General features: G+C 48.6%; 1 protein-coding gene across 1 annotated transcript in view; it reads left to right on the top strand.

The window, feature by feature from the left end:
• The first annotated feature begins 1872 nt into the window (after positions 1 to 1872).
• Positions 1873 to 13028, top strand: part of LDLRAD3 (low density lipoprotein receptor class A domain containing 3) — a 234734-nt gene continuing 223578 nt past the window's right edge. Inside the window, exon 1 of the mRNA XM_039233380.1 lies at positions 1873 to 1947. Within this exon, the coding sequence (XP_039089311.1) occupies positions 1902 to 1947 (46 nt within the window). The 5' untranslated portion in view covers positions 1873 to 1901. The remainder of the gene's footprint in view (positions 1948 to 13028) is intronic.

Genomic DNA, 13028 nt, shown 5'->3' with positions numbered 1-13028 from the left:
TTGCTAAGGAGGCAAATGAGCAGCTGGAGGAGAATTACTTGCCTTCTTGGGTATCATTATCAAAGGTTAGGGACTTCCCGGAAAAAATGCACATACCCACCTGTACCTGTTTTGCATGCAATTTTGGGAGCTTTAAAACTCCCTGAAGCCCATGGGATGGTCTCTCTAGTGTCCATAGATCCCAAGATGTACTCCCTGAATGCTAAATGTTTTAGAGAATTTATTCATATTTTCCACACTAGATAAACTATTTGTAGTGTGGAAGCTAATAAGCTTTCCTATATCACGTCACATTTTCTCATTACTTTGAACTGTCATCGGTGTTTTAAAATTTTGACCTGATCCACTTGAGCAGTCATGTTTCCAGACTAGAGCTGACAATGAAAAAGTCACTGAACCTCAGCATCTGTCAGCTTGCCTCCAGTGCACCCCCAAAGTGATGCCAGCATCCCCGCTAGAATCTCCCCGGCTGGGTCGTCCCAGCGCCCACACCCTCTGGACTCCTCCAAACAGGTACAACTTCTACACAGTACAATTCGCCCCTCTTCCGTGTGCCCTTTACGGATGCAGTTGCCTATGTTTTGGCAAGTGTGTGAAGTTCTCTTGTGCCTCCTGCACTCATCTCTTTCCCGCAGCCCCAGACCCTGGTAACTACTGATCTGATTTTGGTCCCTAGAGTTTAGCTTCCCTCCTCCTCCCGGGTCTTGTAAATGGAATCATACAGAATGCACCTTTGGGGGCTGGATTCTTTCTCTTAGCATGCTTTTGATATTCACTCACATGGCATTACATGATGTAATACAATTTGCTTATCCATTCACCAGTTGATGGACGTATAAACTATTTCCAGTTTTTGGCAACTGTATTCGTTTATTGTTTTTGGGGGGGTGGGCAGTGAACTTTTGGGGCAGGGGGACTACTCTGTAACTTGATTATGGGGAGGCAGGACTACTCGGCATATTGATTGTGTAACACAACTTTACACATTTGGGGAGGGTCAGGAGATGGGTGGGGCACAAAAGTGCCACAGCGTTCAGCACTCTTCCACTGCCTAAACCCTTTGGCAGTTTTCGCCAGTGCTTCTCCGAGCTCCAACTGCATTTGAGCAGCTGTTCATTTTGCATCTGGGCGGAGGCCCTTCCATTTTTTTCTTTTCCGCAAATTGGGGCCCCAGTGTTCCACTGGTATGAGTAGACAAGATCCAGACGAAATAACTCTCTTAAAGGTGTTAGCTTCCCTACTCCTCTTGCGGTTCCCAGACGTCAGTCTCGGAACCGCCTAGACGCTTGTTAGAAAAGCAAGAGTCTCCGGCCCCACCCCAGACCTACGGAGCCTCGGGATTTTAACAGGAATCCCAAGAGTGTCCAATGCCTGTTAAAGTTTGAGAAGCACTGGTCGTGGTATTCCGCTCTTGCTACTAAAAATAAAATGCATATTTTCTCATAATAGTTGGCCCTTTCTTCCAAACTTTTTCTGTCCCTCCCTGGAGTAAACTAATTTTACAGTTAAGAAAGAACTCCAGCTTGGATCCGGAGAGGCGGTGAGCGCCGCGTCCTCGAGGATGGAATAAGGAAGGAGGAAAAAGAGGGGGCAGAGAACAGAGCCCGGGCTGTTGGGAGAGCCTGGGAGCCCAGGCAGGAGGCGGCGAGGCCAAGGGGGCCGGACGTTCGGCGGCCCCCTCGGCGGCCCCTGCAGCCCGGCACGCGGGACAGGGCGCGGGCGGCGCGCGCGGCGGGGTGCTGGCAGAACTTGGCGGAGCGCGGCCGGCGGCCCGGCCGGGGCGGGCGGGGCGCGCGGGCGGAGGGACAGCGGGGGGCGGGGCCGGCGCGGCGAGGGGCGGGGTCAGCGCCGCGGCCGCGGGGGCAGCGACGGCGCCGGGCAGCGGGAGCGGCGGCCGCGCCATGTGGCTGCTGGGGCCGCTGTGCCTGCTGCTGAGCAGCGCCGCCGGTGAGTCGGAGGGCGTCGGGCGAACTTCCTGCGGGGCGCGGGGCGCGGGGCGGGGGCGCGGCGGCCGGGCGGCGATCGCGCGCCCTCCCCGCGCCGGGGCTGCGTCTCCCGCGCGGGCGTGCACGGAGGGCGGCCCCCGGCGCCGGGCTGGCCGGGACGCGGGCGAGGGGCCGCGGCGGGGTGCGCGCCGTCCTATTGTGTGGGCGTGCGGGCCGGCCGGTGCCGAGCGCTGTGTGCGCGGGCGGGGCTTTGTGCGCAGCCCGGCTCCGGAGAGCCCGGCTGCTGCCCCGATTGGGCGTAGCTCCAGTATGTGTGTGCGTGTGTGTGTTGTGTGTGTTAGGGAAGGGAGGAGGGGAGGGGAGGGAACTCTTCCCTGAGCCCATCTTCCTAGGCTCCCGGTGCTTGGCGCTGTGCGAGCCTCCCCAGGGCCTTTTCTCGCATCTCTCGCATGCATGCTTGTGCCTCAGTACCCCCCCCCCGCGCCCCCAATATCAGGCGGGTAGCATCGCCGCTTCTTTCCACTCTCTCCAGGGACTATGTTTGGTTTGGGTAAAGAGAGATGATGCAGGGCCAGACCTAGGAATTATTAATCTCTCCCACTTATCCTGGGAGCAGAGCGTTTGTCATCTGACCACCCCGAGTTGTCCCTCAGCGTGCGCCCTGACTGGCGAGGTGCCAGTGGGAGTGCACCGGGGCGTCATCTGGCGGCCTTTTGAACCTGGACATCACCGTGGCGGGTGCATCCTGAGGTCCTGGGAAGCAGCAAGCCTCTTTCCCTTCCTGACAGCGTGGTCTCCCCTGGAACTTTTCTGCTGATGTGGGCACGCTCGGAATTCCAGCCCAGGAGCCCTTCCTCCTCTGCCCTGGCCCGCTGGCCACAGCTGCCAGCTGCCCCTCCTCAGCTCGCTCCGGCCCCTGACATTTATTTCTGGGCAGCTGATGCCCAGAAAGTAGGTGACAGGGCCCAGTGAACTTTCTTCGGCAGCAGCATGCCTGCCTGACATTTGTGCCATCCACTTATTTAATTTGTGCCTGATTTCCCCAGATGCTTCTAGCTGTTTGCTGTGGAGGTGTCTGTGGTGGTGCATGCGTTGGAAGTTGAGACTCCCATCACTCTGAGTTCCCCCCTTTCCCATGTGCATTTGGAAAGAAACCCCCCTCCCCCTTTCCTTGCCGTCCCTGGTCCTGGTCATCCTCAGAATCCACTGGGCAGCGTTTCCCACCTCTCAGACCTGTGACATCATCCAGGAGTGGAGGCCCCATTTTGATGTCTGTGTGTTTGCTGTGCCTTCCAGTGATGGTGGAATGGTGGTAGGTGCCCTGGGTTTTTAACCCGGTCTAAGGGACAGTTTCTCCTGGACTATCAGGCCAGTCCAGCGAAACAGTCCCAAGGGGACATTGGCAGCTACAGGTAGGTGTGAATGAGCATGTGGGGGCTGTTAGAACAGGGAGTTTTCCAGGGCCTCTAAATTCATGCTCTCGATTTGCATGGCCGTGATGTATCCCCTGATAATGTCCAAGTAGGACAGTCTGGAAGCGGGCTCGTCCTCAGATTTGCTTGTGGCTCAGTGGAAACTTATTTTTTGCAATTCCCAGTTGGTACTGGGTTGCTTTGGTTGAGTCTCCATGTCTGTAAAAATAGCTGTGAAGTTAATTTTGTCCTTCGCTGGTCAGTGCTGGTCATTTACTATGTGTGTGCACATAAAAGAGCGTTCCAATAAGCAGTCACAGTGGGTAGGGAGAGATTGGGGGGGGTCACAGAACCTCCCGACTGTCCATAGGACCACGGTCCGTTCTCTGTGGTCATTGAGTCTGTGTGGCTTTGAATCCCCTTTACAGTTGCTGGTTTAGAAACTTTTAGGCAGATTGGGGTGCGTGTGCATTTTTTGTGTTACATTAAGCAGCATCCTTTTAGCGTGGATTCCGCATGGACCCCAAGTGTTACCAGAAACAGGGCTGGTTATTTTTCTCGATGCCACCAGGTGCCCCTGGCCTTCCAGCCCCTAGAGAAGCCCATGTTCAGTTTGGGGTTCATAGTGGGACCAGAGACTTTCCCCCTCTATCTCATATCCAGTTCCTTGATCCTCTTCTGGGAAGGTGAAAAAACAAGAGAGATTGTAAAAGCCGGTATTTTGGATTTCTGTCTCCTCTTGGATAGTCTGTGAAGGAAACGGGTTAGAGATGGTTGAGCCCCACTTTGAGTTTCTTCATAGGGCTGGAAGGCCACCGACACCTCAAGAGCAATTTGGAGGCCTTTGTTGCTCAGAAACCTCAGACACTTCCATGTGTTTTCTTTTTCTTCCTTTGTTTATGTTGTTTGTGTCAGGAAGTGAGGCACTGATTTTTTAGCTGTTGTGTTTTAATGTCTCCTGTGAGAACGACTCGGCCCATCCAACGTCTAGTTCTCTTCCCGTGGTGGACTTGCTGGGATTTAAGTGCACAGATGGCGAACCGTGTCCGATGGTGGCCATGTCCTGCGGGTGGTCAATCTCACCTCCTCCTGGGCTGACCTTTGCTTCCATTTCCCGACATTCTCTTCTGTCAGTGAGCACGCTTGATCTTCCCCCCATGTGCACTCCCAGGAGTGTGAGTACTGACCTTTTCTCCTGCAAAGATCTGCCTAATGGCGTGAGTGGGTGCATTTTATTGTTATTTTTAACTAGTTGAGTTGCTTCCCAGCCCAGCCCGGGTAGGAGAGACGGGGCACTGTGTACGATGTGAACCGAAGTACAAATAAACACACGTTGTTGTTGTTCCTCTTCAAAGAGAAGGGACAAAGGTTCCCTGCTGGGGTCTGAGGTGTTTTTATTCGACAGCCCACTTAGGCCTTTGACCTCAATATGGGTGGGGGGGGAAGGAACAGTCCAGTGAAGAGGAAAGGGCAGGCTGGTCAGTTCTGGGCCTCCTAGACCGGTGTAGACGCCTTTTTATGGAAGTCACCAGGGTAACTTGAAAGTGAGCTTGTATCTCACCTTCGTGAAACAGTTTAGGAGAGTTTGTAGTCAAATAACCTCATAGGAAAGACTTGACCTTGCTTGTTTGCATGGGCCCAGGGAGCAGAGGGGACCCAGTATTGATGGCAGGCACAGGTATGTGTGAGATGCGTTGCTTGCCACTTTAAATGCATGATCTTGTTGAATTTTTTCAATGCTATTGTGTGGCAGGAAGTCATTTTATGGTTCACGAGAGCTCATTCATACCCAGGATGCCGGAGTGAGGACTGACGCTTGGATTCTAACTCTGGCTTCTGGTGCACACAGCCTCCACGCCTTTACTCCCACTTGCTTTTGTGAATTTAACAGTCAATGAGGTTGTTTCCATAAACACCTCTCCTCCCTAAATCTGTTCACTTTGTGGTCACTGCTCTGAAGTAGGCAGTTGGTGTTCATGGGAAATACATAAAGTACATCTCAATGCTTGAGGAAAGATAGAACTTTTCAAAATAGCACGGGTCTGTTTTGCTGTGCACGTGGGGGGAGGCACACCTGGGGGGAAGATACCCCTGGCCACGGTTGGATTTCTTGACCTGCGTTGTAATTACTCGGGAGGGTGGTTGTTTTCATTCATTTGAGATCTATATGTGTATATTCCCCTTTTCTTATATGTTTATTGTATTATATAATTAAAAAAGAAAAGATACTTTATGCCATAGACTGATGGAACTATTTTTAACTGTTAGAAAGCCTCTGGAGACAAATTTTGCTTTTTGGATCCTCCGGGACCTGTGTTTGTGGAGTTTTCTTGTTTGTTCTCTTTTCCTCTTCTTTCTCTCTTTAGAATATTTTGGAAATGCTTGAGCCATCCTAAGTGTGCTGGGTTTTCTGCCAGTGCCTATACCTGACCTCCAATGAGATTTTTAAGATGGTTTTGTGTGTGTGTGTGTGTGTGTGTGTGTAAAAGGGCTGTCCTTTCTTTGTAATTGTTGTAAAAGAATCCACTCTTGGATCCTGAGGAGTGCCTTTAAAAATGTTTGCTGGGGGAGCAGCCAGGTACTTTGATGAGGTGGCATTTGCTTGTCACGTCATCTGCTTGATTTTTTTTTTTAATTTAAAAAAATGTTAATTTTTTTTAGAGAGTCTTGCACAGGTGGGGGAGGGGCAGAGAGAGGGAGAGGGAACCCCAAGCAAACCCCACGCTCTCAGTGCCAAGCCCTGCTTGGGGCTCAGTCTCACGAATCGTGAGACCATGACCTGAGCCAAAATCAAGAGTGGGAGGCTTATGCGACTGAGCCTTCCCCCCCACCCCCCACCCCTGCCCCAGGTGCCCCTGCTTGCTGTTTGATGGTGCTTACCTGAAGAAGTGGACTTTTGTGACCGGGTAGCTGCTCCGTCTGAGGGGCTGGCAGATGTGTAGTTCGGGTAGGATTGGTAGAATTTCTGGACATGGTTGCAGGGAAGGGGTTGGTCTAATGCAGGATTTTGCAGCCTCGGCTCTGTCGATTTTAGGGTTTCATGTTCTTTAATGTGGGGACTGTCCTGCCATTCTAGAACACTCAGCAGCATCACTGATTCTCGATGCCAGTAGCAGCCCCTTCCTCCTGGTCTCCCACACTTGTGACAAACAGAGATGTCCCCAGATGTTACCAAAAGCCCTCTGGGGGCAGAATGCACCCGCCCCCCCCCCCCCCCGCTGGGTTGGGAACCCATAGCCTGGTGTGAGCAAGCCCCCCTCACCATACACCTCGAGCGTTGTTACTACTCATCCTAAAAATATCTTCTAGATGCGGTGGGTCGGTATGGCATCCTCCTCCCAACGGGTCTTTTAGTAATCTGGTTTCTGCTTTCTGTTTCCAAAGCCCCAGAAGTTCAATGTGAAAGTACAGTTGTGACTGGAAACGCCCAGCACTGACCCTTTTCTCTCTCGCTTCCCCTTGTACCACAGCGAAAACTTTGGGAGTTTTACGTTGTAGATTCAGTTCTCTTGGGAGAGACTCGCTGAGCAAGGTGATAGCTGACACCAGAAGCCACTTGGTTTCCTAAATGTGAAGCTGGGGAGGTTCGCCCTGCCTGGAAGTCCGCCTTGGGAGTTGTGTGTTGAAATCTTAACCCTGGAAGTCCCCCTTCCTCCCCTCTACAGAGCAGTCACTGTTCTTCTCAGCTTCCCTCCCCTCCCTGTGATTCCTGCTTCCTTCCCATCAAAGGGCTTTACAGCTTGGGTCGGTTGTGCAGGTGGCGGGGAAAACCATCTGCACTAGCGGCAAGATGGTTTTGGGGGAATTTTCATCTTGGACTTTGTTCTCTGAGGGCTTTTTATAAAGAGTTTATGCTCTGTGTTGCTTTATGACACTCGGATTCCTTTAAGACGCTTTGCCTTCCAGCTGTCATTTCCCTTTGTTCAGGGTCCAGCTTTCCTCAAGTGTTTTCCTTCGTTGTCTCCTCAGACCAGCAGCGGGCATTGTCTGCGGTCTTTTGTGCAGGAAGAAAGGAGGCGCAGCCTCGAGGGACCCCGGGCTCGAAGGGAGAGCGCGTGTCAGCTTAGGTCAGGCACCTGTGTCCCAGGTCACGTGCTCTCCAGAGAGGCTTTTCCAGGGAGGAGCTCTCGCTCCCCAGGCACGCCGTGTGTGTTCCCGTTTGTCTCTGGACCAACTAGAAAGTTCTTCTCCAAGTTTTATGTGGCTCTTCATCAGCGCGGGCCCAGCTCGGCCCCTTCCGTGCTTTGCATTCTGGCCTCTAGGGGCTAGAAGCTGTGTAAATGTGTTCGTTGTCCTTGAAGAACCAGATGATCTGGTGGAAGTGGGGTTGTTTACCTTCGGTCCTTAACTGGGAAGGCACTTTTCTGCAGGCGCTATTGCGAAGGCGTTCTGGATGTGAGGTGTACTGACGCGCCCCTGACCTTGATGGGAACAGAGCCACTCGGCCGTCCCAGGGCCTCGGCACAGGTGGTTATCTCACCTTCTGGCTTAGTTAACGGATGAGTCCTCGAGCAGGGTTCGGAGGTGGTGACCCGCATCCTAGCTTGCTTGCTTTCACCTTCTAGTTAGACTGTTGGGCCACGCGTGTTGGTGTGACTCTTGTAGCTCTTGGCTTCTGGAATTTGAAGATGTTTCTTCTGTGGCTTGTGGGCAGCAACCTTCTTTATCGTTCACCAAATATGTCATATTTCTTGTTTCTTTTGTGGTATCTAGATGCGTAATAATGGCTGCTCCTCCTTGAAGGTTTACTTTATCTGGCAAGGTGCCAAGGCTGTGTATACATTATTTGTTGTAATCTTCTTGAATTAAAAACATTACAAGGGGCGCCTGGGTGGCTCAGTCAGAAGTGTCCGACTTTGGCTCAGGTCATGATCTCATGGTTTGTGAGTTTGAGCCCTGCGTCGGGCTCTGTGCTGACAGCCAGCTCGGAGCCTGGAGCCTGTCTTCGGATTCTGTGTCTCCCTCTCCCTCTTACCCTCCCCGGCTCATGCTGTCTCTATCTCTCTCTCAAAAATAAATAAAACATTAAAAAAACGTTACAAAAATAATACACCACATAGCTTCTTATTATAAAAATTTAAACAAAATAAGATCCTTACAGTAAAAAATTAAAAATCTTCCTTCATCTTTCATTTACATATCTCTCCTTTTTCCTAAATTACTATTAACTGATATATATCATTTTAGCCCTTGTATGGATTTATACACACACACATACACACACACAGAATGTAAAGAGCTCATACGTCTCTGTATTTGTTATTTTTTGACTTGTTGTTTTCACTTAAATGCGTATTTTGCACATACTTAAATCTGTATTCTGTCACTTTTACTCTGAGCTATGGGAATAAGTTACATCTGCCCCCACCCCCACTCCCATTTGGAAATGTCACTTATTCCAAAGCATTTGGCATTTCCTCTCACCTTCACATGCACTACAGTAAGGCTCCAGCTCTTTGTGTGTGTCTTCCTGTCTTAAGTGCTTTAAAGTTGTGGAATTGCTTTGCAAAAATGATGGAATTGCAGTCATTTCCCCAATGACAGATATTTGCTTCTCTAGCACCAGATTTACACTTTTCTTGCCTTTTTGTGTACACATTAATTTTGTATTTCAAAAATTTTTTTAGGTTTGTTTTGAGAGAGAGACTGCATGTGCGTGCGAGTGAGCGGGAGGGGCAGAGAGAGAGGGAAAGAGAGAATCCCAAGCAGGCTGTATACAGTCAGCATGGAGCCCGATGCAGGGCTCGATCTCACAAACAGTGAGATCGTGACCTGAGCCAAAGTCATAAGTCAGACATTTCAGCCTGTTGAGCCACCCAGGCACCCCTAAGTTTTATCCTCGTGTAGGATCTTAGTACAATCTTTAAAAGACATTCTGAATACCAGCCTCTGTGGCACCATCAGTGCCTGGAACTGGACAGAGGTGAGGACACCGTGAACAGCTGTGACCAGGTTTACCCAGGTACCACCAATGACCAGTAAATCACTGGTTCTGTTTGTCCTATGCTATCACAAGATGCTGTTGCTGTTGAGCACAACTTGATTTTAGAGATATTTCAATATTAAAGATAAATTGGGCACATCCTGGTCTCAGGTGTGTTATGATAACAAAGGTATGCATCTTCTTAACTATCTTTCAGTTCTTATAGATCTACCCATTCTTTTAAAAATATCTTCTGGTATATATATATGTGCTATAATTCATTTTTTATTAAAACCCCTTTAAAAAAATTTTTATTTTTGAGAGGGAGAGAGACAGAGTGTGTGTGGGGGAGGGGCAGAGAGAGAGGGAGACCCAGAATCTGAAGCAGGCTCCAGGCTCTGAGCCGTCAGCACAGAGCCCGACGTGGGGCTTGAACCCGCAAACCTGAGATCATGACCTGAGGTGAAGTTGGACGCTTAACTGACTGAGCAACCCAGGTGTCCTATACTATAATTCACTTAATGCTTCCTCTGCAGATGAATCTTATTTCATTTTCTTTTAAAAAATTTTTTTTAATGTTTATTTTTGAGAGAGAGAAAGGCAGAGCATGAGCTGAGTGGGGCAGAGAGAGAGGGAGACACAGAATCTGAGGCAGTCTCCAGGCTCTGAGCTGTCAGCACAGAGCTCGACATGGGCTCAAACTCACAAACTGAGATCATGACCTGAGCCAAAGTCGGAGGCTTAACTGACTGAGCCACCCAGGCCCCCCCCCCAAATATTATGAGGAAACTAGAAGGCTAAGTAATTTTTCCAAGCCCACAGCCAATAAGAGTGGTTTCAGAATTGGCATATAGGACTATACAACTTGAACCTGTGCGTTTAACCACTTGACCGCTGACTTTACTGCTTTGGCATTGAGTAGACACTCAACTCAAGTTTGTGTATGCTGGAAGATGCAGGTGTACTCCCTAGCGTGTGCTAGACAATTCCATCATTGGGTAGTGATATCAATATTGATTCCAGTTTATCATGTTGGATAGAATGATGTTAGCTGTTAGAGTCAGGGGGCGTCCTAAATTGATTTTGTTCAAGTGGCTTGGTTTTGGCAGATTTAAACTGATGTTCTGCCGTTCTTCCCTATGGAGAACTTGTCATTTTAGGTATTTAAATTGGCCTTTGTGGAGGCTTGTTTTATTAAAAGAAACAATACCAACAAATAAATTAACACCAGGAAAATTGCCTTTGAATGTATTAATGATGGACAATATTTATCCCCTTGTTGCTGGAAATATTTTCTTGGAATGTCAACCTAAAGCAATTTATTTTTGGTCAGTACTTCCCTCCAATACTGCTGGGTGCCAAATATAAAGGCCCACTGTTTAAAAAGCCCAGAAATAGGTTTTTAAGACAAAAATACAGCGCTGGTTATAATAACTCATATAAAAAGAAAAACTGAAGGTTTATTCTTACTTTCTGACCCAGAGCTAATGCTTGTATGGCTCCCATATGGGAGAACTTTTTCTGAACTAGTCAGTGGTATTATTTATTGTGAAAGGTGACATGGTGATGTACTGCCTCAGAAAGAAGGTAGAAATAATTTGCCCCATCTCGTTGCCCCAAGCCCAGGGCTCTTGTTGGCAGTGGGCCGTGCCTTGTGAGAAAGTAAGGCCACAGATCTGTCAGCTGTTAATAACTGTAGGCAGACCAGAGTGAGCTGAGCCTCAGGATTCCAGACTCTCTCTCCCATGTTCCCTCCTTTTCATGAGTCATTGTGATATCAGGAGACTGTTAATTGGGTGGGTTGGCTGGTGCTCAGATCCAACTGTGATTTTTGACAGACAAATAGTACAGTGTGAAGACGAGGTTGTCTCTGGCCTGGAGAGAGGCCACAGAGAAGGAGGGCAGCCATTTAGCTTACTCTGGAACAGGCCTTTGGGAACTGGGTGCTGGAGGGACAGGAATTTATGAATAACTTGATTGAGAAAACTCGCAAACCCAGGGAGCCAGTGTTCCACGTGGGACAGTCATGTGTCTGTTGGCATACAGAAATGAAAGCATAAAGGGTGTTTAATTTTACTGCATTAAAAATCCCTTCTTGTTATTATAAGGCCTAGTGAGGTTAGCTTTGGGGATATCAGAAGTGTGTCGTCTTTGACGGCAGCCCTGGAACATTTTCCTTCAGCCCTTGCCTTGAATCAGAGCAGTGTTCTCCGGGAGTCGTTAAACTAATTGGACATGGCTGAAAAATGAGTCCCAGTCACTCCTGTAGCTCCTTGGTCAGTTGAAAAAAAAAAGCCTCTCAATTGGTTTGGAAAGTTCTAAATATAACTTGTTTTTTATTATAAAAATAAAATGGGAGACTTGGGGGGCGATGGAAGGGTGATTAGCAATGTAGGGTGTTTCATCAGAAAAAAAATCCAACGCCATAAAAACATGTCGATGCTGAGAGAAAACAGAATGGAATAAAGCGTTTTGAAAACAGATTTCATAGAAACAGCAGCATAAGCTTGATAAAAAAGTGTGATAGTAGCAAGTAAGGCGAGCTGGCAGGACCTAGGGAAGCAGGCCTGGAAGGCGTGGATGCTAACTACCATGGAAGAGATGAAGTTGAAGAGATAGCCTGTCAGGAATATTCTGTGTCAGTGAAAGATAGAGCAAGTCTTGTAGTGTCATAGATAGAGAAACTGTACATCCTGGTGGGATCTATGAAGGGCAGCAGTGATGCAGTGAGACAGAGAGTTAAAAGGCCCCAAGTGCATTCATGTTGCCCAAGTAGATGGTAAGGACAATACAGGAAAAACTAACAGATGTCAAAAGTATAATAGGGATGCTCAGTGTTTGAATTCTAAACACACCAGAGGAGTCAGAGATGCTCAGACATTGGAATATATATTCAGGGAAAGGAACACTGTCCAGCCTCGAGGGGAGAGTATCATGATCTTTTCAAAGCACAGTGAAACCTTGGATGGCAAGTAACTTGTTCTGTGAGTGTTCTGCAAGATGGGTGAAGATTTCTAATGAATTTTAACTTTATAAACAAGCGATGTCTTGTGATATGAGTAGCACATGCTGTTGAATGCCACATGATCACAACTGAGCCAGTGATGCTTCTCTCTTTCTCTTGCTGTGGGATTGTGGGTGATCATCTCCCCTGCTTGGATGCTTGGTCTCAGGCTGTGGTGTTTGGCCCAAATCAGTGATTTTTCAGAATTGGAAGGTACTCACACTGGCACTGGTATATTTTTTGTCACTTCAAAGCACCTGTGGATAGTCCTTTGCTTTTCCATACAAGAATAAGCTTAGGAGTGCTTTGCTTCATCCTAGGTCAGGCTGCCTGCAGCTATAGACCCTTTCCTCTGCTGCCTTATTGCCAGTTAATTAAATACAGTATATGACAAGAGTTTATTAATACTGTCCTGTAGCCAACATCCATGTAAGTGTATACAGTGACCCCCATGCAGAAAAAGGTTGGAAAGAAGAGCAGTAAGAAAGAGATGAGTATGGTGGAGGTTAAGAAGGAAATCATGGAGAAGTACGAAGGAGGTATGCAAGTGGCCAACTGCAAGATTTTATAAGAAGTGTACCTCTGCGTCTCTTCTGCAGAAGAGGAGGAAAAAAGCGGAGGAATCCCTCCCTTCACATGAGATTGGGGAGATGTGTAAAATGTGGGAAACTGCAGCATTTTGTAAAAATTTTGGGTAATTCGGGTATAAAAGTACCACCCAGTTAAGGCTGTAGCAGTGCCAG

This window comes from Hyaena hyaena, unplaced genomic scaffold (assembly GCF_003009895.1).
Source record: "Hyaena hyaena isolate Hyena2069 unplaced genomic scaffold, ASM300989v1 scaffold_74, whole genome shotgun sequence".
In the NCBI taxonomy this organism is placed as follows: Eukaryota; Metazoa; Chordata; class Mammalia; order Carnivora; family Hyaenidae; genus Hyaena; species Hyaena hyaena.
The sequence above is the reverse complement of the archived record's forward strand: the minus strand, read 5'-3'. Positions and strand labels throughout refer to the sequence as shown.